This window comes from Nyctereutes procyonoides, unplaced genomic scaffold, assembly GCF_905146905.1.
Source record: "Nyctereutes procyonoides isolate TBG_1078 unplaced genomic scaffold, NYPRO_anot_genome, whole genome shotgun sequence".
NCBI lineage: Eukaryota > Metazoa > Chordata > Mammalia > Carnivora > Canidae > Nyctereutes > Nyctereutes procyonoides.
This window is the reverse complement of record NW_026575042.1, coordinates 26,126,508-26,151,187: the sequence shown is the minus strand read 5'-3', so window position 1 is coordinate 26,151,187 and position 24,680 is coordinate 26,126,508. Positions and strand designations below refer to the sequence as shown.

General features: G+C 49.3%; 1 protein-coding gene across 1 annotated transcript in view; it reads right to left on the bottom strand.

Annotated features, from left to right (window-relative positions):
* Positions 1 to 11,928: 11,928 nt before the first annotated feature.
* TBC1D5 (TBC1 domain family member 5) overlaps positions 11,929 to 24,680 on the bottom strand; it is a 530,534-nt gene continuing 517,782 nt past the window's right edge. Inside the window, exons 21-23 of the mRNA XM_055321341.1 lie at positions 22,940 to 23,019; positions 22,004 to 22,153; positions 11,929 to 15,890 (exon numbers count right to left, since the gene is read on the bottom strand). Of these exons, the coding sequence (XP_055177316.1) occupies positions 15,588 to 15,890; positions 22,004 to 22,153; positions 22,940 to 23,019 (533 nt within the window). The 3' untranslated portion in view covers positions 11,929 to 15,587. The remainder of the gene's footprint in view (positions 15,891 to 22,003; positions 22,154 to 22,939; positions 23,020 to 24,680) is intronic.

Genomic DNA, 24,680 nt, shown 5'->3' with positions numbered 1-24,680 from the left:
AAAAAAACTGAGTATTCATTTTTAATTTGAGTCACTACAGGTTAATAATGGAGAGATTTCACCCTCAAAGAGGATGTGGGTACAAATCCCAGCTCAACCACATACCACCCAATGTCAATGGGAGTATTGTTCTAGCTTTTCCCACCCAGACTCCCTCCCTCATCCCACTGGGTGCCTACTCCCCCTCCTACTAGGTCACGTGCCCTGCTTTGGCCAGTAGGCTGCTGGCAGACATGGTGCAAACAGGTTGTGCGTGCATGATGGGGCTTACTCTCTTGCCGGGCCATGCGAAAAATGTGTCCTTGTCTGCTAGTGTAGGGAAAGTGACATTCTAGAGAACCTTACATAAATGATCTCCTTTAATTCTTACCACTACCCTAGGAGAGGGTCTCATCATCCCATTTTATAGATGAGGAAGCTGAGCCCCCCCCCCCTTAGGTACCAGGAGTTTTACTCCAATCACACGCCTGGTTGGCAGTACCAGGAGACTTCACCCTTTTGGACTCAGGGCAGAGCTTGGGATTTGAGCTTCTCCTGAGCAGGAGTTTCTTCAGGATCAGATGCTCTGTTAAAAAATCCCATTCCCTGCAGTAGCCATGGGTAGGTTCCAGAGCAGCAAAGAGGGTGCCCACGTTTTCCTGCTCAAGCAGACGGGCATTGAGCGGGTTCTCTCAGAAAGAAAATATTTGCCCCAATGAATCTAAGTAAATGGTTAGTGTCTGGAGGGAATGAGCTACTCCTGACTGTCACCGGAGGTTGAAGATAATTTCTTAAGAGGCCAAAGGTGCCTCCAGGAGCCCTCCGGTCTCCAGAGAGGAGAGACAGTGGAGATGGAGAGAGGGGGTGTGGACAGGAATCCTGGGGTCGGGGAGTGTCCGGCGGCCCTGAGTCAGATTCCTCACCAGCCAGCTTGTCCTTGAGTGTCCCAGAGTCCATGAAACTCACAGCCTTTGATGTTGGTGGTGGGGAGGAGTCAGATGGGGAGGGACAGAGGGACACTGAGGCAGGAGTGGCTGAAGACAGAGATTTCACAGCTGTGACCAACTGGCCTATTCATACCCACATCGAGGATGATGGGGAGTTGAAACTGCTTCAAGGGAAAGTTCACACATGAAAGTTGTTACTTCCCAAGACCCTGACACGCCCCAGACCTTCATCCTATCCCTTTCCCATTATGACCCCCACAGGTATGTACTGCCACTCCCCATTCATTGACAGAGAAACCGAGGCTCGGTGAGATTAAATGACTTGACCAAGGTCACCCCACTGACCATCAGGTATATATGTGACTCCAGAGCTGTGTTCTTTGGGAAAAGTTCGACTCCATTGTTGTCTCTGCCCTCCCTATAGGCATGAAGCCTATGTGCGACTCCTGGCCTGTGTTCTGTTGGGATGTTATTAAAATTAATAACATGATACCTTATTTATCTGGCATTAGAGAATGTGGTATTCTTCAAGTCTGGTTTGCTAGAGCTGACTACTTGAAGCGTTTTGATTTCTGTTATTGTCAATGATTTGAGGAGAAAATCACTCCAATGCATGCCACTTGTTGTCTTGTGAAGCATACGAAGCATAGTTCAGTCTTTTCTAGAGGATTCTAGTAACCCTCATGAAGGGTGCTCAGCTGCAGTGATGCAGATGCCCTGCGAATTGGTGACATGAATTGAATTATTCATCCTGACCAGAACGGCTGTATTTTCAGCTTTAGGGGGTGGTTCTCCAGTCCCCACCCCACCCATCATACTGTCAGCTGTAACTCCAGCCGCCGTCAAAAGCCCCTTCTGTGCTTTCTACATTGATGTGGACAGGAGACATGGCCAAGCCGTTAGGTGGGTGTAAAATATGCATTAAAAAGTGTGGGGCGATGGCTGACGGGCGTTCTACAGAGACTCTGTGACATTTACAATTACTGTTGATTCTCCATGTCTTGTCTGCTTTCTTCCTGACTCTCAGTTGTGTTATAGTCGGTGTCGCTACATATATTACATCCAGATGAGCGAAGATTTGTGCACGGGGCATGGAGTAATATTCACAAAAGTGAATATTGAGGTTGGAGGCGAGCAGAGAAAGTAGTCTGTGCGTCAAAGGCCTTTTAAGAGCCTGTACACCAATGTAATTAGCAACTGTATTTGTAACAGCCAGACACTACCGACAGCCCCAATGTCCTTCAGTGGATAAGTGGGCAAACTGTGGTCCATCCACTCCATGGAAATCTCACACAGCAGCAAAGGGAGCAAATACTTGTCTATACAACTTGGATGGATCGCGAGAGCATTAGGGCTGAGTAAAAAAGCCAGTCCCTGAGAGGGATCACCTGCTCATTCAGTTTATAGAACATTCTCCGATGAGAAAATGACAGCTATGGAGAACAGGCCCCCAGGGGTTCAGGGGGCAGGGAGGCTGTGGTTGTGGTGGAACGCGGGGGAGCTCCTTCTCCATGTCCCAACTGGGGCGGTGGCTCTGCGAATCTGCGTGTGGGGCGACATTTCACAGAACCACTCACACCCACACAAGAGTGCATGTGCAAAGGGGTGAGGTCTGAGTAAGATCTGCAGTTTGCTTGATAGTAATGCACCAACAGCAGTGTCCTGGCCATGAGAATTGTGCTCTCGGTGCTAAGATGTTAGTGATCGTTGGACGGAGCTGGGCCAGTGTGCATAGGAACTCCCTGTGCACCATTTTGACAATTTCTATGTGAGTCTAACATTATTTCAAAATAAAAAGGTGAATTTTTTTTTTAAGCCTGTGAAAGATGGGCATCTGGGTAGCTCAGTCGGTTAGGTCTCAGACTCTTGATTTTGGCTCAGATCATGACCTTAGGGTTGTGAGATGGAACCCCCCCCCCGTTGGGATCTGTGCTGAGTGTGGTCCTGCTTGAGGTTCTCCTCCCTCTGCCCCCCTCCCACCTCAAAAGCCAATGTAAGAGAGCCAGTGGAAACCATTTCTGGATTACCTTGTGTTTTTAACTATCTCTCCCATCCTTCTAATTTTGAGCTTTCTATTTATGTATAATGTTGAAATATAAAATCACTTCTTCCAAGTTCTTTATGGCTTATTGTTATGATGATTATAACCATAATTATTATTTATTGTGGACTTTTTTTGAGCTCTTTCATTTACCCAAACCAATGACCCAGATTTGTAACATCTATGAGACCAGAGGAGACTGGGGGGTAGGGAGGGCGCTGGGGAGGATGGTGACATTGGATTGTCACCCGCATAACCTTGTATCTGATGTTTTCTCCCCCATTACCACTTCTCTAGTGCCTAGAATAGTGTCTGAAATGCTCAATAAATGCTTGTTGAATGCATGTACGCAGGTCCCGCGGTAGGTGTCCACGTGACCATAGGATAGGCATGTGTCCTTTTCTTGAGTTCTTGCAACCATATTTGTCTATTTGGAGATGGAATACAGTTTTATTGAGAGGAGGGAAGGGGGGGGGCAGGACAGGGAGGAGGGAGAGGAGGGTATTTACTGAACTCTGTGCAGAACCTTCTCTCAGGCCTCTTCCCAGGCAACCCCTGCTCCCACAGACTGGCAGCAACCATTCTGAGTCTGTCACTATAGACTTATGTTTGTTTGTCTTTTCTTGAACTTTGTGTAAATGGATTCCTAGTAGGTGTTCCTCCTCCTTTGGTTTTTGTCACTCACCTTATGTCTGTGAGACTCCATGTCACCTGTGCCACACCCGTTCATTCCTTGGCGCTGCTGAGCGGCTCCCCCTTGCATGGCTTGTCCATTCCCCTGCTGGTGGACATTTGAGTTGTTTCCAGTTTGGGGCTCTAATTAACAAAGCTGCTGTGAGTGTTAATGTGTAAGTCTTTTTGTGAAACCTGTATTTCATTTTTCTTGCGTAAATACCTAGGAGTGTGACTGTGAGGAGCCAATGTTTAACTTTATTGGAGAGAAGCTGCTGAACTGTTTTTCAAGGTCATCACACCAAAAAAAAAAAAAAAAAAAGTCATCACACCATTTTTACTCTCCCTGGAGATGAGGAGTTCTGCATCCTCCATCTTTGCCCTCCCTGTCAGGAGCAGCCTGTTGTTGCAGGAACAGATTGTAGATCCCCTCGCTGGTGGGCTGATTCCCTCTCCTGCTCCCTTCTCCCCACTGCAGCCACTTGTGCAGTGGCCAGATTCCATGCTGGGGAAGGGCGGGGCAGGGCACCTGCACCCTGTGCTCTTGGAGTCCCCACTGTAGACCCCTGCAGGTGACTGTTGTCGTTACTACCTCTCACTCCATCAATAAGGAGACAAGACTGGCCCAAGGTCACCCGGTGAGAAGCAGGGCCAGGGCGGAAACTCAGATCCTTCTTATTTCCAGCTCCTGTTCCTTCCTGACACCAGAATGTCTCTCTGGACTTTTTTTCCTTCTTTTATCCCAGCTTCTCTGCCTTTGCTGCTGCTGTTCTGCAGCAGTGCCAGTCTCCCAAGGTTCCCATCTGAGGCAGCCTGACTGTCCTGAGGTGGTTCCTTAAATCTGAGCTTTGAACCTCAGTTTTGAACCACAGATTTTCTAGAAGTCTTCACCTCCAACAAACACAATCCCAGAGTGGGAAGAAGGTACGAGAGAGGCTTTGGAGTCCTCAGCCCTTGCAGGGGGAGGGGACGGATGGGGGGATGCTCTGACTGAGGGCCTCCCCCAACAAGTTACCTCCCCTGCCCCCTCCCTGCTCAGGGCCTCCCCTCTGCACGTGCTGTTGCTCCTCCCACTATCCCGAATATCTCCCCCGCCCCCCAAAACCCCTGTCAATTCCAAGTTCCAGCTCAACACTTTACTTCCTTGGGCAAGCCCACCTGCTGCCCCTTCTTCCTGGTTCAGGGCACATCACATCCCTCCTCTACTGCCCTTTCCAGATTCACAAGTTGTCATACTTGGGCTTGTCAGGAGAGCTACATAAGGTGACAAGTCCCTGAGGTCAGTCTCTTGGCTGAGTGTATGGCCATTTGGATGCACCACAGTCTACCTCACACGGGTTCCTCGTGTGGCCTGCCATGCCATATAGAAGGGCCGTGAAGTCTATACCTAGAATATAAATGTGGTTTTGTGGTCCTTCCTCATGACTGGGGGTTGAGGGGAGACAAGCCAGTGTCTGCTGAGCACTCACCATGAGTCATGCCCTTTCCTTCCTTTAACTCACCTGCTCCTCACACATGTCCTGAGAGGCAGGGAATGTATCCCTTCCCAGGTAATAGGAGATTGAGAGAGGTTGTGCAAGTTGTTCAAGGGCACATAGCTTAAGTGGGGCAGAGGCCCTTCTTGAAACCAGATCCATTGTCTGCACAATCCCATTTCCCTGCCCTCACACACCTTTTCAATGGAGAGGCTCGTTGCTCTGGGTTCATAACAGGATAGTTGCACAAGGTATGTGCATGGACCAAAATTAGTTGGAAGTTCTGAATCAGATCTATACAGGAAAATCTAGGTCACTCATTAAAGGCTGATTTGTCTCTTCAAAGAAATGGGCCAGTGTCTCCAGCATGACTTTGGGTCATAGACATCATGAGCTGAGTCACAGTTATGGGGCTCTTTCCAAGTTGTTTCTGAGAAAAGACCTCCAGGTACAGAAGTTTGGCAGACCTGTCAGAGCTCAGGACACCTCGGCAGTGAGCTAGGGCAGACCCGACCTTCCCTGAGGGTGGGGAATAGAGAGAAGGAGAGGTGGCCTTGGGGGGATACCAGGCCCCTCAGTGGGGGATGCCATATTTCATGGCAGGTGCTAAGATTCCTTCTCCAATGTTCTAGTGACTCACCATTGCCACCTAGCTGAAATTTTGTCCAAAGTGCATGCTGGATCCCTGTCAGAAGGAGGCTTGGAGTCCGCATGTCCCTCCTCCAAACCCGGTCTGGAATTTGCTTTGGAAACCACCCTCCTGGGCCTCCAAGTACACTTTCTGCTCCTGGGTATCTGACTGGGCCTCACTCCTCTGGGTAGGAGTTCATCTGAATCTATTGCAAGTTGAAAGCCACTTTATCTCATGGCGTCATCCCCTGAATGACAGCCGTGGTTTTGAGCAGCTCTCTTTTAGGCTGAATTAAGTCCTTCAAGACAGGTGGCCACTCAACTCTGTACACGTTAGAGTTGGATAATATTATGGTCCTTTCTTTGAGGAATCAGCTGAAATTTTAAACTGTAGGCACTGACCTAGTAGTGGGTCATGGGATTATTTTAGTGGGTCACACACAGCGCTAATGAAACAAGGCAGAAGGTATCAGAGTCAGAAGGCATCACATGCAGCATGAGCAAGTTTGTTTCGTGAACCTTCTACTTCAGTTGTGTGTGTGAGTCCAAGGTGTGGCAGAGGCAGCTGACTGGCTGCCAGGTCTGGTCTCCCCTCCCACAGAATACGGGTGTCTCTAGGGAGGGGGTACCTGCTACCAGTGACTGTTCCAGATTCCCGCCTCTAGGCGGGGCCCCTGGCTGACTTGCTCTCACCAATGGACCGAGATTGAAAATGACTTTGCTTCCGGGTCAAGGTGGCTGGTTCCTGGATCACTGTGTGGAGGAGAGCCACCCACCAGGAACCCTCACACTGCAGTTATGTGAGTGAGAAATGAACTTTTTTTCTTTTTCTTTTTCTTTTTCTTTTTCTTTTCTTCTTCTTTTTTTTTTTTTTGTTAAGCTACTGACATCTAGGGACCTGAGCTATAGCACTTAAGGTTACCCGGTGTAATATGCTGTAAAATGTTTTTCTTAATGTGGGTTATGATCAAAAAAGGTACCTGACCTAATCCCCCTTTATTTTTCAGATGGAGAAATCAAGTATCAAACTGTGAGGGGCCCCTCCTCAAAGTCTTTGGAGTGAGCTGGGGCCAAACCTTGCCTAAGCAGGAGGATGAACACTGCATGGCCTGAGTGGCCTTTGTGTATTGCTTGATGGAGCAGAGCTGAGTGTTGTGGCTGCAGACTCCCGGGACAGTGCTCCGCCCACACCCACGCACGTCTGGGGGCATGGATCTGACCTTTGCGTTCTGCTGCGGACCTCTGCCCACAGCTGGGGACAGGAAGGCCGAACTCTGCGTGGCCTGCTGAACTAACTCTCACCTGGCTTCTGCTCAGGCTCTGTGGTTAACATCTCTGTGGCGCACAAACAGACTTTCTCTGAAAGTCTGAGTTTCTCTGAATCTCTGAGGTACAGGATTCTGAGAAACCCAGCGGCAGCCTGGCCACCACCATCAGAGCACCTGGTGAGTCACCCACACACGCCCAGGAATGATACCTCCATGTCTTACCACACAGTGAGTTTGGGCCCTGGTACTGATGCTGATGGTGACCCGGGTGGGTGGGAGCACAGAGGCCACTGCGCTCCTGTATCCCACAGACCTGCAGAGCCTGGCCACCCTGGGGCTCGAGGCCACCTCAGCCCTGCGAGGCTTGGGCCCTCCCCATCACCTATCCCCAGGGGGTTATTGTAAGAGTTAATAATGCAAGTGGCAGCTGGACATGGGACCTGGCACTGACTTGATTCTACTTGCAGCAACCCCTGAGAGGTGGCCAAGCTTGGCATTCTTGTTACAGGTAAGGAGATGGAGGTTCTCAGAGCTCACTGGTCACTCAAAGAACCCTCTCAATTGGTGGCGAGTGGGCTAGAGCCCTGGCATCTTGAGAGTTAAGATGGGCAGGGCTCAGGACACTGGGTCTGGTGACACTAAAGTCTCCTCTGAATGAATGGAAGTTGGCGAGGAGAGACACTTGCCTCCATCTCCCTCCAGTCTGTCAGAGCTGGCTCTGGCTTTTTCCCTACAGGTAACATTTGTGGGAATGAAAGCAACGGATGACAAAGAGGCTTAGGAAAAATCTAGGACAGGCTAGATCTCAAAATCTGGGGAGAAATGAGTTTCCCAGCTCCCCAGCTCCTGCACTCTGGGGCTCCTAGGATCATCTACTCATTTCCTTTCCCCCCTCATCCCCATACACTGCTCTTGGGTCATCACCCACATCCAGTGGTCCAAGCTCAGTCACTGCAAGGAAAGTGTGGTCCTGCTGTGTCCCTATCCAGGGGGTAAAGGAATTGGACTTCCTGAAGAGTCTCTGCTACATCCCTCTCATCTGGAGTTATGCCCTTCATTCACTCATCAAAGCAACACCTTGAATAAGAAGGCAATGCCTATCTCCCCCACTGGACCCCAAGCTCCCTGAAGACAAGGATCTTATTTTTCTTGTTCACTGAACGTCTTCAGCCCCTAGAACATAGTAGGTGCTCAATAAATATGAGTGAATGAACTGCTAAAGCTCAGGCCCTCTTTTCAAGGAGGGAAATGCAAGTTCTGGGCTTGGAGGGCTGAGGAAGACGTACTGTCCCAAGGTGAGGGAGTTTAGAGGAAATGAGCCCTGCTAGTCAGGGTATCAGGGAAAGTTACCCCCTGCTATAGTATCACCACCCACCCCCAAACTTAGTGGCATAAAATAACAATGATTTTGTTTGCCCATGATTCTGTAATTTGGGAAGGTTCAGCTGGTATACCTTGTCTCTGCTCCATAGTGTCAACCGGGACCAAAGGATCCACTTCCTTTGGTGGCTCACTCTAAGTTGGCTGCTGGCTGTTGGTTTCACCTAGGCCTCTCTGCAGAGCTGCTTGGGCTTTCTTGCACATGGTGACTAAGAGGGAGTATACCAAGAGACAGGAAGTAGAAGCTGCCTGTGTTTTTAAGGTCTGGGCCCAGAAACTGGTATTGCATGATGTCCACCATATTTTACTGGTTAAGAAGTCACAGAGCTAAGATTCAAGGGGCTCCTGATGGAAAGAATGTCAAAAAGTTTTGGGGCCATGCCTTAATAATCACAGAAGGCTTCCTGGAGGGGGAGTGAGCAGCTACAAACACTAAAGGTTTGAATGGTACCTGTAGCTCTCTTCCGTATGGCTGGAGCAGCCGTGGTTTCCTGCAGCAGCTGAGGCCTTGTTCCAGCTACCCTGAAGAAGCCTCCAGGCAACGGGCATGACAAATTGTATTCTCCAGAAGTGGCCATAGCACTTCCTGTCTCACATGTGCTTCTAGAACGTGGTCTACTTCATCAGCAACTGGAATCTATTTCCTTCCCCTTGAAACCAGATGGACTTGTGACTACTTCACTGGATGACTGCCGAGCCTAAGTCCTAACAGGTCAGGGGACTTCGGCTTGGTGTTCAGTATGCTCACCTCGCTCCACTCACTCACTCTTGGAATAGAGGCACTTGCTGCAAGGAAGCCCAGGCTACGGGAAGAGGCCACCTGTCAGTGTTCCAGCTGACAGCCCAAGGTAAGGTCCTAGCATCAACCGTCAGGCATCTAAGCGAGCCAAACTTCAGAGGATTCCAGCTCCCAGCCTTTGAGTTTTCTTCCACCTGAGGCCCCAGGCATCAGAGGCACCAGTGACAAACCATGTTCTGTCTGCATTCCTGACCCACACAGCTCCTAAGCATACCAAATGGTTATGTCCTACCAACCTCTGGGTCACTGGTTACACAGCCATAGTAACTGGCACAGTGGGCAATGTGAAAGAGAACATTGGGACCTCCCGAAAGCAGTTCCACGGCAGGAGTGGTCTGGTGGAACCCACCAGAGCAGTCTGGCCATTGAAGCTGGCTTCCACCAGGTATGCACTGCAGAGCAAGGGAGGCGTTTTGGACAGAGAGAACAGCTTGATGAAAGGGCCTAGCACGAGGCCAGTGGACAAGAGCACAGCCCTGTGGGGACGGGGTGGGTGGTGCAAGGGGCCGCCTCTCAGCCTGAGCACTTGGAGGAGGCTCCTGGGTCAGCTCTGCTCTCAGGCAAGGAGGGCAGATGGGTAGGCAGAGGCACAAGGCCCCTGGTCAGGCCCAGCGAGTAGGGACAAGGCCTCTGCTGTGGTGGGACGGGGGGGGCAAGTGGGCCTGACCAAGCCATGGGCCAGAGGCAGTGCTGGACCAGGGGCTCCTGACTGGCTGGATGTGGGGTGAGGAGCAGAAGCTGAGGTGGCAGGAGGTGATACCCATGTTGAGGGACGAGGGTGCCACTGGAAGGGCAGTGTACGATGCTCTCCTTTTTACAGCATGGCCTTTGCCAGCTGTCCTTCCTCTGGGAAGATCCCCTGGGGAGGTGACATCTACAGCAGCCCCTTCCCCCTCCCCCTCCTCCCCTCCCCCCTGTGACATCTCCTCATTCCTCTGAGACATAGACACACAGGAGAGTTCTCGCTGCTGCTGCTGCTTCCTCAACCTAGGGCGGGGATGACGTCAGGCCCTCAGGATCCTGATGGGCCAGAACTGACTGACGGGACAGCAGCGAGCCCACATTACAGCACGTGCCTGCTTGGTGGCTGTAAGTGCGCCCTCTACTCCGGTCTTAGCTCCTAGTGTGTGCTGACAGGAAGTGGGATGGCCTTCCCTCGCTGGAGGATGGCTGGCACGCTGGGCTTAGCTCGCTGGTCTCCCCTCAGAGCCTTCCAGAGCCTCCCTGGACGGAGGATTTCCCCTGGGCTCCCTTGGTCCTGAAACCTTTCCTGGTGTTCCTAGTACAGACAGGGGTCTCCTCCCCCTCTTTCCTGGCAATCTGGGGGCTCTGGTGTGGGTCAGCATCTGCGCAGCCTCACACTTGGAGGGCGTTGGGTGGAGTCTGCGGAGCGAACAGTGGGCTGATGCTGGATGGATTCTCTGGGTCAGCATTAACCACCCGAGCCTCCAGTCTGTCACCTTTTCGTGAGAAGGGTCCTTTCTCACAACAGATGTGCCTCTTAGGGTACATTAAGGGTGTCTGTGTGTCACCAGAAATCAAGAGGCAAAGGGTGTAGAGGCAAAGGGTGCTGTCTGTGGCAAAGGCAAATTAGAAAATTAAAGCTGTCAGCCATGGGTACTGCTCACTTCGGGGAGTTGGAATGAGGGTAGGGCAGGGAGCAGCAGCCCCCTCAGAGGCAGCACCGGCCCTGGGACTGGGGAGACCCCTCCTCTGCAGCAGGCACCTCTCTGCACAGCAGGTCTGCGAGGACAGAGGACCCACCTTGGCCACCTGCAGCCTCTTCCCGCTCACCCATCGCCCTGGCTGAGGGGGAGCCAGGGGCATGGCTTCTGCCTGAAGGAGGAGCCCTGGAAGGAAGATGTGTAAGTGCCATTCCCCCAGAAGCCTGCCCTGAGAGACGTGTAAGAGTGTGGCTCGGTTCAGCAAACACCATACGGGGGTGGGGAAGGGAGTCAGGAGAGGGAAGGCACCCAGCACCGACTTCAGCCTGCCCTCACCTCTCCTCAGCCAGTGGGGAGATGCAGGCAGGGCAGGAGGATGATCCAGCAGCCAGTACTAGTCTTCCCAAGGGACACGGTGAGGCACCAACCTCACCTGTGATACAGTCTCCGCTCCTGGCGGCCAGTGAGGGATGCCAGTGGTCGTCCCTGGTCCGGGGAAGCAGGAGCACCATCGCCAGCATGAGCCCTTTGACAAGTGTGCCAGGCCCTCCAGCCTTTTCACGGCAGAACTGGTGGATAATAAAGTCCCTTTGGGGGAAGGGGTTGTGACTCACGGGAGGGACACAGGCCTAGGCTAGGGATGGGTCCAAGCACAAAGTCTGGCAGGGGCACAAAGGCACCACTGGCCTCATAGTTCTACGTACGCTATAAGGCTTCCTGTTTGCCAGTTAAGACTTGGGAGTGCGCTCCCCACCGCGGCCCTTCATCAGCTCCCGTGCTGGCTGGGAGTGACATTAGCAGGACCAACCTGGTGTTGAGGGGAGGCGGCCGAGAGGGAGTGGCAAGCGGCTGCGGCCTTGCCCCCAGCTGGCTTCTTGGACCAGCAGCAGGGCCCAAACCGGGAAAGAGGGCCTGCCCGGTTCGACGTGAGACCTAGGTACCTGCCTCGCGGTGAGGCCGGGGTGGGGGGTCGGGGGTCCTGCTGGCCGCACCCTGGACCCGTCTCCTCTGGGTCAGGCCCGCTCAGCACCTTGCCCCGACCCCCGCTTGGCACAAGTCAGGCTACATTCTCAGTTTCACATCAGTCTTTTATTATAACCGCACTGAATGGGATCGCTCTGCCAAAAGGATAAGTCATTTAAGTCCGTGTGAGTAACAGGCTAAAGACGAACGAGAACAGAGCAACAGGATAGGAATGGCACAACAGGCTATTCCATAAATCACGTGAACTGTGCCGTCGCGAGACAAAATGATGACAACTTCTACATCAAAGCGGTCTCCAGCCTGTTTACAGGAACTTTTTATTTCTTTTCAACACGATAAAAAGAGAGCTCTGAAAGTAACCAGCGGGAGCAGTGACGGCCTGTGAGCAGGAAGCCCGGCTCGCCAGGTGCTGCCCTTAACTCATCCTGGCCTCTCCCCGCCCCGCGGGCCCCCAGCACCCCTGCTCTGGACACCCGGGAGGCGGGAACGGCCACCCCGAGGGCCCGTGTCCCCCCCACACTCGGGTTCTGTAACAACCCCCCAGGGCGGTTTCTTAATAAAAAAAGTAAATGTGAGTCAACTCCGGCAGGTGACCTATCATCGGCAGACAACATAACTGCCACCAAGTTTTAGGTTTGCTTTTCGTCCCCGACGAAGTGGAGGAATCGTACGTGTGGGTGGTGGGCACTCTGCCCCCAAGGACCGACGCACGGGACTGCGCCTCGTCGGATGCAGAGTCGGCAAAGCACAGGGAGGCCTGGGTTTATTTTTAGTCACCCTCAATCTGCAGTGATACTATTTCTTACCAGATTGCAGTTAGTGGTGAGCATTAGCAGGAGGCCATCTTTGGAAGAATAATCCAGTACAATTAAATGTTTAAAGTGTTATCATGACCCCTGGGCATATACAAAAGGTAAGGCAAAGTCATGACGACTTTCTTTCTCTAATCTGTAGCTCTCAGACGCAATGTAGAGGTAAATTTTAACTCAGATTTCCAAACTGATTGGAGAGGAATGCATGAAACACAGGCACATGTATTAAAAAAGTGGATGACGATGAGAATGCATTTAAGCTTTACACATATAAAATATATTTAACTGTTAATAATCAAAACATGAGCGGGCTCCACTGATTATACTTGTTAAAGGAAAACAAAAAGGTTTCATATTCAGGATTTTAAAAAAATGTGCATTTAAACGTTAAGTACCTGATAAAATCATAAAAAAAACCATTCTTTAATAGCACTGTAACTAATAAAAATGCAAACAATGCTCAAGTATGCAGAATAAAAACAAGTCATTAAAAAAGATTAAGAGAGTAATACAATTCTCAAACCCCCACGGACCTATGAGGATTTGAGGGTGGCACTGCTCACATCCCACCCAGCCTCGTGTTTCTTTCCTCTGAGGAGGGAGGGGCTTGTTGGGGACCACAGAAGCAACACCTCTGAGTGACCCCACTGGGTCTCACGTGGCACCAACATGGAAGCACAGAATGGAGGGACCCGCCCCTTGTGTGCTGGAGCACTGGGAGAGTTCTGGGACCACTAAACATCTAGCCACCTGCAGGGAAGGAGCCTAGAGCCTCGTCAGGGTGGCGGGTGTCTGGAGGCTAAGGCTACTGTGTGCTCGGTGACACTGGACTATCAGGACTCTAGCTCTCAGGGTGAAGGAACTGCTGAAAGTGAGTAGATGGCTGTGACCCACTGCCCAGGGACAGCCATCTCCATGGCTCTTTCCAGCTCGGGCGTTGGAGCCCTGGTGAGGGCAGCCCCACACTTCTCACCTTAGAACTGAAAACGCTGACAACTTGCCGAGCCAGGTCATCTGAGAGAAATAATAGCAACGTGTGCAGTTGCAAGGCCAGTCACTATAGGGGGGCCTAGGGAGCGAACAAAGTGTCCTCAAGGCGAGCGACACATACTTGGCAGTAACTAAGTCAGTGAGTCACCCCCAGGGCGTGCTGAGCAGACCACTCCATCAGGGAGCCAGGGAGCTCATCAGCAGGTCTTGGAGGAATCATGGAGAGCCCAGCAACCCTGTCACTTGAGCAAAAGCAGAGTTATTATTCATCTTCCATGCTCACGTGTTCACAGATTCTCCTGCTAGAGGCTGAGAGCAAACTGTAAAGCTAACTGGAACCTTCTGTGCAGCAGCTGACTCCGAGTCCTCACTGCATTCTTGGAGAGCACATGGGGAATCAGGGTGTTATCAGACTGCGGAGAAATACACGGTTAGCAGGGGAAGGACTGTAAACGGTGTGTGTTCTTCCAAATTTAGCTTTCCACTGGTTCGCATGAAAGCTTCCACTGCCCACAGGCCTTGCCATCCTTAGAGAAGCCCCGAGCGGAGCAGTGGTCACTGCAGGGCAGGGGCTGCCCCCAGGGGAGGTGAAGGGCACTCTGGAGCTCCTGTTAGAATGCCTGTTTGAGCAAAGCACGGGACAAGTGTCCTTTGCATGGCTTTTCTTCTCAAGGAGAGAAACCACTCCTGGGACTCTGTCCAGCATGATTCCATGAGCTGCCGACCAAAAGGGGGAAATCTCTATCATGTGCTGAAGCGTGTGAGAGCTGGTCCTGCCCCGGCGGGGGTGCCTGGGACACAGGGCGTAAGTGAACCCATGCCCTGCAGCTCCCGTGCCTGGCACCCAGCGAGGGAAGGGCTGTGCAGAAATCCTGCACCTTCCTGACACCTGGAGTGTTCTGTGGGAAGCCCTGCTCCCCCAGAAGGGACTCCTATTACTGTTACTTTAAGGCCAATGGGAGATCCTGACTCTGGATGGGAAGGAGCTTGGGTTTTTCCCTCTCCTTCTCAACTGACAGGTGTGTTCCAGCGCCAAAACTACAGAAACTCTACCAGAAAATTACTGAGATGTATGTCCCACAGTGAAGGTCACATTTTCTCCAGGAAGTAATATTCTTATGACTTTTGAAATCAGTGCAGCAAAGACTGGCTTAATGTGACCTTGTTTTCTGGTTGTAAAAGATTCTAAAGGGTGAAATACAATCAGCTGAGGAGGGACAGCGATGGCCAGAGTCCATCTGGCCTGAGGTTTGGAAGTATACTCTTTAACAAATGAAGAAATCTAGACCCCATCGCACCTAAATAGAATTCCTAAGTTTAAACCCTGTTTCTAAAGATCATTGTAACTTTCTGAGAGGTCAGTGATGGGTTTTCTCCAGCCCTGGAATCCACCAGTTGTGGTCCATTCTGTTGTATTTGGCTCTGCTGTATGGCTTCCCAAAGGAGGAATGAAAAAGGCTGAGATACAGATTTTCAGAGAGAAAGCCTTCTTGATATCAATTTTCCTATGCCTGATGGTCCAAGGGAGGGAAGATTTGAAACCAACTCTTCTTCCTTCTTCTAGTTATAACAGATGGGGTTGCCATACCTAATTCTTAGCTGGGGAGAAGGGGACAGAGGAAAAGTGATTCTCATTTGGTTTGGTCTTTTTTTTGACAGTGAGCCTGATACCGGATACTTAACCCTGGTCTACCTCAGACCAAAGGTGAGGTGGGATGCAGAAAGGGCCCAGAAAGCCCTGTCTGCATTTGGGGACCATCAGTCTGTGTGCTTTGTGGCCGTCTGCCTCTCTCTAGAGGGTTCCGATGGGTTGTACTAAGGCCACAGGCATGCTGAGAAAGAAGTGTTGGTTTCAGAGGGGTCTCCCGCTGAGGAAGCCTCAGTTGGGCCCTGGGGCTGTTGAGGGGGGCGCCCAATCCCCACAGAAGAGACCAGGGGCCCTGTGGTCAGATGTCCAGGGGGCTCACAATAGTGAAGCCAGAGTCCTTGCTGTTGCTGCTGCTGTCCTCATCAGGGCTGGAGCTGGGGTTGCTGGAGGAAGCCGAGGCGGGGCCCATCAGAGGGTCGGAGAACACCAGAGGTGAACGGGCCAGGGGCTCACTTCTCCCACAGGTGCTGCGGAGGGTGCGAAGAGGCTGGGCCTGGCCTGAGAAGGACCCCTTGGCACTGCCCCCCTCATCTTCTTTGGAGACCAGGATGAAGTCGTCTGCACCCCCTCTGTCCATGTGCCCTGGTGTTTCTGAAGAGGCCTGTGAAGTACAGTCAGAAGAACAGTTGGATGAAAGAAGAATCCAGTGAAATGAGAGAACTAAGGAGCAACCCTGTGAGCTGGGAGCTTCCTGAAAGTTTAAGCCCTGTGCTCTTCCTTGGAAAGCTATGGTGTTTGATCTTGCTTCCCTGAAGCCGTTGGGACGTCCCAGTGCTGTGGGGCCAGTTCCTCTGAAGCTGGATGCTGGGTTCCCAGGGCAATAAAGTAAACATCCTACTTGGTAAATTAAGAGAGGCCGGCTCAGGAGGTAGGCGGCAGGCTGCACATGGAATCCCCACCAGCTGGGGCACCTGGGGGACAGATTCAGTTGGTTAAGTGTCTGCCTTTGGCTCATGTCATGATCTCAGGGTCCTGGGATCAAGCCCCACGTCAGGCTCCCTGTTCGGTGGAGAGTCTGCTTCTCTGGCTCCCTCTGCCCCTCATCCTCCACTCATGCTCTCACTCTCTCTCTCAAATAAATACAATCTTAAAAAAAAAAAAGTGCCAGCTTCATGTGGCACCTTGCCATGCGAATCATTCATCTTCCTTGGACTTTCATTTTCTCACCTGTGAAATGGGGACAAGGACAGCCTCTCTGACTTAGCATGTGGTCACCATGCAGAGAGATGATGTGTGGACGTGCACAGGACTGGCTGTGAGCCCACATCTACAGTGATTCTACTACCTGCTTAAAGAGCTTCAGGAAGGCCCAATGTAGGTGTCTCCTAACCAGGTCATCACGGGCATGGATTTAGGGGTCTCCTGGGACAATGGTGGTAAACATGAAAACCAGGAATAGCAACTGCAAATTAATGGCAAAAAACATATAGAGATAATTGTCTTACAATTTTCTTTCCTTTCTTCTTAAGCAATTATGAGTAGTGTTTGTTTTTTAACTAAAGCAGCAATGTCCACAATAGCCAAACTGTGGAAGGAGCCTCGGTGTCCATCGAAAGATGAATGGATAAAGATGTGGTTTATGTATACAATGGAATATTACTCAGAAATGACAAATACCCACCATTTGCTCCAACGTGGATGGACCTGGAGGGTATTATGCTGAGTGAAGTAAGTCAATCGGAGAAGGACAAACAGTGTATGTTCTCATTCATTTGGGGAATATAAATAATAGTGAAAGGGAATAGAAGGGAAGGGAGAAGAAATGGGTAGGAAATATCGGAAAGGGAGACAGAACATAAAGATTCCTAACTCTGGGAAACAAACTAGGGGTGGTGGAAGGGGAGGAGGGCAGGGGGTGGGGGTGAATGGATGATGGGCACTGAGGGGGACACTTGATGGGATGAGTACTGGGTGTTATTCTGTATGTTGGCAAATTGAACACCAATAAAAAATAAATTTATTATTAAAAAAAACAAAAAATAAAAAATTAAAAAGGCTGACATCTATGAACACCAGTAAAGGTTTTGGGTTAAACCCAGAGAAGCTCCTGCGTACCCTGGGACAGAAGAGGGACACCTGGACAGGTGTAAAGCTACAGTCTGACCAAGGATGTTCCAAAGCCAGCCTGACAGAAAAAGTGCTGACATAAGCTGACATAATGCCCCCACCTGCTCAAGCACCCACCTGCCTACTCTCCCACAGCATGGGTAGGGACTGGCACCAAAGTCTGAAGTCTGACAAGATGTACAGAGTCTCCAGGCTGGAAGTGCCCCCTGCGTCCTCTAGCCTCCAGGCTGGTATGGCCTAGGCCACCTGTGGGCTATGGGCAGAGCCCGGACAGGTAGTTGGCAACACTTCCAAGGGCAATCTGGGCCTGCCAGTCTTCTCTCTGAACTACATGTTCTTGGTGTCATGGCAGGAGTGGGGTGCGGGGGTGGTGAGTGGCTAAATGATGGTTTGGGTGCCTCATCCTCTGACCATTCATCCCCTTTTAAGATCTTTAATTGGGAGAAGAGAAATCGAATTAGCATTAAGATCACACTGCTGAAACAATAGGCCTTGAGGCTCTTCATCTCTAAATTTAAAGCTGTTTACATTCTAGCAACACATTAATGCTTACAAAACTGAAGAGCTACACAGGACATGGCACTGTGGTAGAAGGGGACGTGATCATAACTGGCTCCAGGACAGTTTGGTAGACAAAGGCTGTGCGACCAGAAGGTGCACTCGGGCAGGGCTGTACCACCCTGCAGAGGCTGGCTTGTCCTCCCATGCATTTGCACATGGGGTACACAAAAGGCACATGGGGTACACAAAAGGCTGTGGGGGACCTCAGCTTCAACTTTCTACCTCCAAAGTGTGTACACTACTCCTAGGACTGCTGTCCTGAACTGTAAACTGTAAGGTGAAAACCTTCACTTCTCAGCCCATACAAGGTCTCTGGCTAAGAGTGCTGCTTGGTAGAGCTTATCTTAGTATGAAAATAAAAACAGCATGTACAGCAGGCCCTATTTCCAGAGTGGTGTCTCTAACACAGAAATACCATCATCACTTATTCTCCTTTAACTTACAGTGAATACATCACAAGATGCTGAAGAGGAGAAATAGGTTACAAAGCCTGTGCTTGGAAGTAAAGATGGTTCCCACTGTCACTATTTCTAGGAAAGTATTGAAGTCAAGTTACAAATTCTGGGTAACCCCTCCGCTCCCCATTCCCAGATAAAATCATGGACCGACTCAAAGCACAGTACTGCAGATCATAAAACAAAGCCCGTATCAGAAGTATGGTGGCTTGGCCAATGTCACAAAGCAAATGAAAAGATCTCCCTCTTCTGGACTCCTACCTAGAACTTTTTTCTAGACACAAAGATGCTTTCTTTCTAGATTTCCATATAGCCTTAGCTACTACCTGGTTCTATTTAGATCATTTTGGAAATTCCTAGGTCAATCCTCTCTTTTTGCCAAACACAAGATGTACTATACAATGAAAGAAGTTTTCGACCTGTCAGTCTTGTCTAAAATTGGCCAGGACCACAATATACAGCACAACTCCCCCTAACCCTGCTAATCACCCTGCTTCATTTCTTACCCTGAGTCTAAGATCATGGAAGGTAGAAGCAGGTGAGCCCAACTACAGACCAGCTGTTCAACAGACACACATTCTATAGTGATGGAAGTATTCTCCTTCTGTGCTAATACAGTAGCACCCAGCCACACATAGTTATTGAGTACTTGAAAGGTGGCTAGTGTGATGGAGGAACTGTATTTTTAACTTAATTCTATTTAATCTTAATGAGTTTGATTTTAAACAGACATGTGGTTACTGGCTACTGAATTTAGACAATGTAGCTATAGACCATACAGATAAAAATAGGGGCCCCAAGCCGCAGGGAGCCATATTAGTTAATAGGGGCTGGCTGACTAGTGAGTCCAGGTCCTACAAGTCCTGGCTTCTACTGGCATAGATTTGAGTCAAGCTCAACAAAAACCTCCCAGAGGAGTATGTGAAGGAAAGACTCTTGGAGAGAGGGACAGAATGTGGCTCTCTTCACTCTACAGAAGACAATTTTGCACCTACCATTTTTAGAGCTGGACATAACATTTGTTAAATGGAAAAAAAAAAAGTATTACATCCCCACCAACATGCCAGTGGGGAGCAGGGTACATGTATCTCCAAAGGAGCCCTTCTGAAGTTCCTGATGGGGAAGGGCACTGGCAGGGGGACCCTGAGCCACCTACCCCAAGGCAGGTGAGCCTGGTCCTCTGTATTATTCTTCACACATAATTTAATGCTAAATCAAGAAAGCAAAAACATTTCTAAGTTAGGAATGAACTGTAGTACAACCTACCACAGACCCAACATTGTGGTGATTACATCTCCAGAAAATGTCACAAAAGCCTGCCTAGCACTGCCCCACCCTCAGGCCCTCCGTTTAACTGGAAGCTCCTGAGCGGAGGCTACATCCCATAACCCTGACTACCCAGTACCTGGCAGAGCAAAGACCCTCAGCTCCCATCTGGGAGGCTGGAGGGGAAAAGCCTCCAGAATCCCATTGGGTACCATGTTCCTATCCATAGCCCACCCCTGTCCCCGCAAGCAGTGAGAAAGTCAGCCAGCCAGCTCTGAGCCCTGTCCACCACCCAAGGCTTGGGAAAGATGGTGGGTCAAGACTTCCTCTCAGGGCTGGGGGGCTGTGTGAGTCTAGTCCAGATCCCTGGGTGCTACAGCCCAAAGCCCTGGACACTCAGCTTTCTGCAGGAGTCGCTGCTTCACCTGGGACTTCACTTGCCTTTCTTCCCCTGAACATGAGAGGAGAGCACTGCTTCCCTACTTTTCCCTTCCTCAGGTAAAACCTCTTTCAGGAGGACAGATTTTTTTTTTTTTTAAATAAACTGCTAACACCCTCGAGAAAGAAGCCATGGCAGGAATGAGAAAAGAAGAGCCCTTTGATCTGCCCTTTCCCTACTCTTCTCCTTTTCCACTTAGCCCTACACAGGAACAGAGATGCCCAAAAGGCAGCAGTGGGGTATCTGGGCGAAGACTGGGTTGATTGTGTTTGAGAAGGACATGCAGAGGCAAAAGGCCTCTTGGATGCTGTACAGGAGTGCAGCACTGCCTGCCCAAGGGCATGTCCTATTTCATGTCACCTACATTTCATGGCTGGTGCACCTCAGTAGGCACATGGCGACAGGCAGGTTCTTACAGATATGAGAACCTGGAAAAACAATGGAAGTATAATCAAGAAGCTTTAAATTTAGCAAATTCAGTAGTGTTCTTGAAAGGTAATGTTTCAGTAACATTTGTATACGTTCAACTAAAAAAAATCATGCTAAATTTTAGAATAAAATTCTTAATTAAAAATGGTTGGGGAGGTGAGCTTAAGCTCAATGATATTTGAATAAAGAAATGATTACTGAAAAACTAAACATCTGTTTAGGGAAGGAGAATCTGGAAGAACTAATTAAATTAAACTTGCAATGTTAATTCTCTGTGAGGTCAAACATGCAGACTAATGGCTCTGAAAACTTCTTTTTAAAGCTGGATGAAATTAACCACATAAGGTTCCCTCTTCTTGAAAAGTACTCTTAAAACTAAAGATATTCCCATTCTAAAATATTTTTTTTTAATTGTAAAAAATAATCTACAAGCATCTGGATACTAGTTTTTGAAAAAAGAGCCTTAGATGAGGTTTTGGTAATGTTCATTTTTCAAGATGAAACTTCGTAAGCTATTTAAAAGTGTATTATTAGGAATTTTTAGTCCTATCAGATGAAGTATAGTGAGGAAACATGGTGGAGCTGGAAGCTTGCTGGATTGGGATAGGAGTTCTGAAAACATGATGCCTAGAGAATCTGTGTACCTCTTGGGCCTTCATTTTCTCACTGGTAAAATAAGCAGACAAGACTAAGTCAACGAGGAATTTCTTGGATCCTTTCTCACTGGAGAAATCTGTTTCTATGTTAGAATAAATTACACACAATGTCAGCACCTTGAGAGCAGAGGTCAGCAAACTATGGCCCATAAGCCAAATCTGGTCTGTGGCCTCTTTCCATAGGACTCTCAAGCTGAGACCAGCTTACATACTTCTAAAGGTAATAAAAACAAACACACCAAATATAAAAACATATGTGACACAGACCATATGTGGCTTATGGATCCTAAAATATTTACTATCTGACCCTTTATGGAGAAAGTTTGCTGACCTCATTCCCTTAGAGGATGGACATTAATGAGAAGCCCTTCTCCATGAAGGCAGAAAAGGTTGTAGACAAGTGAAGTCCACTAAGGACAGCATTAAGAAAGCACAAACAGTACTTTTTGTACTAATAGGGAATGCAGGCATCAGCAGGAGGCAGCCAACGGATAGCTGAGGCAGAGGTCTGACTTTCTAAGGCCACACAGCAGGCCTGGCAGGAGGTTCAGGCTAAAGCTGCTGCATACGGGTATGTATGTAGGTTGTACCTTGCACAAATCTATGAGTTAACAGTCTAATTATTATCATTGTGAATGGCCTCCCAGGGGGCACTGGAGTACAGAACTTGCACAGCTGTATAGGACCTCTGGTTCAGGCCACTGGTGGTATTTTATAGTTGAACTTTGCACACGGTAATTTGAAATGACTCTGGCAGTTTTTGTTATTCACAGCTTTGAAGAACTTATGTGAATGTGCTCCCATCAAGTTAATATGACATTGTTCACCAGAGCTCTTATACCTGCTTGGTGGTCCTAAGCATTTGGTCGCTCTGGCCCTGGCCTTGGCCACTGGAGCAGTAGTGGTCATCTGAGATGGTGATCTGTTCATTCTCCTCAGCTTCCAGCTGACTCTGGTTGAAACGCAGGGAACCTTTAAGAATGTCTTTGATCTAGTTTTCAAAAAACAGGAAAATAAATGAAAGGATAAATTGTTTTGCAATGCTAGCAAAACCTCTAATACATTTAAACTAGACTTACTCACTGACCATCTTTTAGTAGCATGGATATTAATATATAACCATAAGAAAGGAATTAACAGGAAAAAAAAAGCCCCAACTCTATCAAAGCCATGGGCCAATTAATAATGACCAAGGAAAATTTCAGTCTTAATGGCTAGGTTCTCACAGGGTTAGCCTGGGAGCAGTTATCCTAGAGCAGAAAGTACCATTTGCCTACACACCCAGCCCTGCTGAACAGCCCTCAGCTCCCCAAGTGGCTACACCCAAGCTGAGCTGTTAATAACAAAGGCAGACATCTGAGAGCAGTATGCTCTTTTCGTTAACGTGTATGTTCCACTCAGCCCTTCAAGGGATGGGTAGATGTGGTCCTTGTGGGTCAGACCTGCTGTGGGTGGTGATGGAACTTGTGTTCCAAGGATAGCATATTCTATGGATGAAAAACTGAACATGCTGCTGGACCACACAATACCAGCTCTAGGTAAGGAACAATGGCTTTGGTAAGTGGAAGAAGCAAGGGTGGGAACAGAAAATTAGCTTGGGCTGCAAGCTAGTCAGACATAATCACTAGTAGGAGCAAGAGGTGTTAAGGAGGTGGTGATTCAGGTTGGGCTCTGCTTGGGAGGAAATGAGGGGCTGGTGCTAGTATCACGGTATGCCATGCCACAGGGTGCCCTCCCCAGCAGGCACTAAAAGAATGGCCAGATCAAATGCACATACCTGTTTTAATCCTGCCAGAGAAACCAGAATTTGATCTTCTTTTTCCAAATTTTCTTGTAATATCACATCTTGAATATTTACTGAAAATAGAAGAATGACATTTTATAACTAATGCTGAGTATAACTTAACCTACCTATCACACCATAACTTGCTTGGAAATTTTTCTGTCCCATTTCATAGCAAGTATTTCCACCAAGGATGCTCTGTCCAAATGCAGATGAGGCAGGTGTGCAGGAGAGGAGAGGAGAGAGCACTGAGCCCAGTACGCACAACCTTTCTGCCAATGAGACACGAATACATTCTTATGATGACAGATACGTCTTTACTTCCACAGGGAGACCAGGGCACCTCCTGCTAACCTCTGAAGTGAACAGCCTAGAGCATTCATCCAGCCTCTGGGAGGAAGCAGTTCAGCCTGGGCTTCCTACACTGTCTCATGGTTCAATGATGGTAACTCACCCCTCTCTCTCTGAAGACCAGGCCCTTCCAGGTAATGAAGTAATCAAGACACTGTCTTTAAAGATTTAAACAGTAAAGCATGTTGTCAGTTCAACAAAATGGTAAGAATAACCTTCTTCAACATAACATTCATCAACATTCTTGTGATTATGTCTGACTAGCTTGCAGCCCAAGCTAATTTTCTGTTTCCACCCTTGCTTCTTCCTCTTACCAAAGCCATGGACAAGCTCAAGGAGCTACATGGTGCCATGGGACAACAATGCCTTTGGAATCAGCCTGACTTCACCTGGGGTCTCCACGGGAGTACTACTTCTCTAAGTCCTCTGGGAAGCTTACCTTCCACATGAGAAGTCCTTTATCCAGACCTGATCTGAGAGATCTAGCAAGTGAGCTATGACTGCCAGGCTCAGCACTACACTGAGCTTCCCACCAATAGGGTGAACACACAGTGGTCCTCAGCGTTCCCCCACCGCATGCCTGAGGGATACACCCAGGCCCAGGAGTGGTGGGGCGCACTAAGCCCGGATTCTCAGGAGAGCTGAGGGGGAGGAAGCAGAGCCCTCTCCCTACCCCAGGGCGAGGCAGGAGAATGCAATGGTGGGGAGGACTAAAACACATTTTAAAAAAGATACCTCTACGCACACCAGTTGGAGGATCACTACAACAAGTAAGCTTATCTTCTATTAACGTCTCCTTTCCTATTTTGTGGCCTTGGATCACATCTTCTTATAGGGCCTTACAGATGCCCCACACTTAATAATTCACTCAGTAAGTGTCCCAGTCTGAATGTGGGACTCCTCAATTCCATGCCTGGCCCCCAGCCAGACCTGTGTATCACTCCCTGCTTGCTTACCCCCTGTTCTGCTGGTAGCAGCAGCAGAGTCAGCACACTCTCCTCCTGGCCTGCAGGCTCATATCCATGCAGACCGGCTTTTCCTCATTGTTCAACTCTGGTCCCATGTTGCCTCCTCATAGCAGCCTTCCCACCCATCTGGCCACTGCCTTGTCATCTCTTTCTCCTGTACATATTTCACTAGGCACTTGTCACCAGCTGGCATTAGCACATGCGTTTGTGGGCTTATCTGTTGTCCATCTCTCCCAAGAGGGTATCAGCTTCAAGACTGTCTTGTTCAGGGGTATAGTCTCAGCGCTTAGAATGAGGCCTGGTGCATTTCAGGTATACAGTTAAGTAATAATGGACTCAACAAATGGGACTTGCATTTCAAAACACCGCTATGGTAAATATTTCCAAAAGTATTCCCTGCAAAGGAAGAGGCAAAG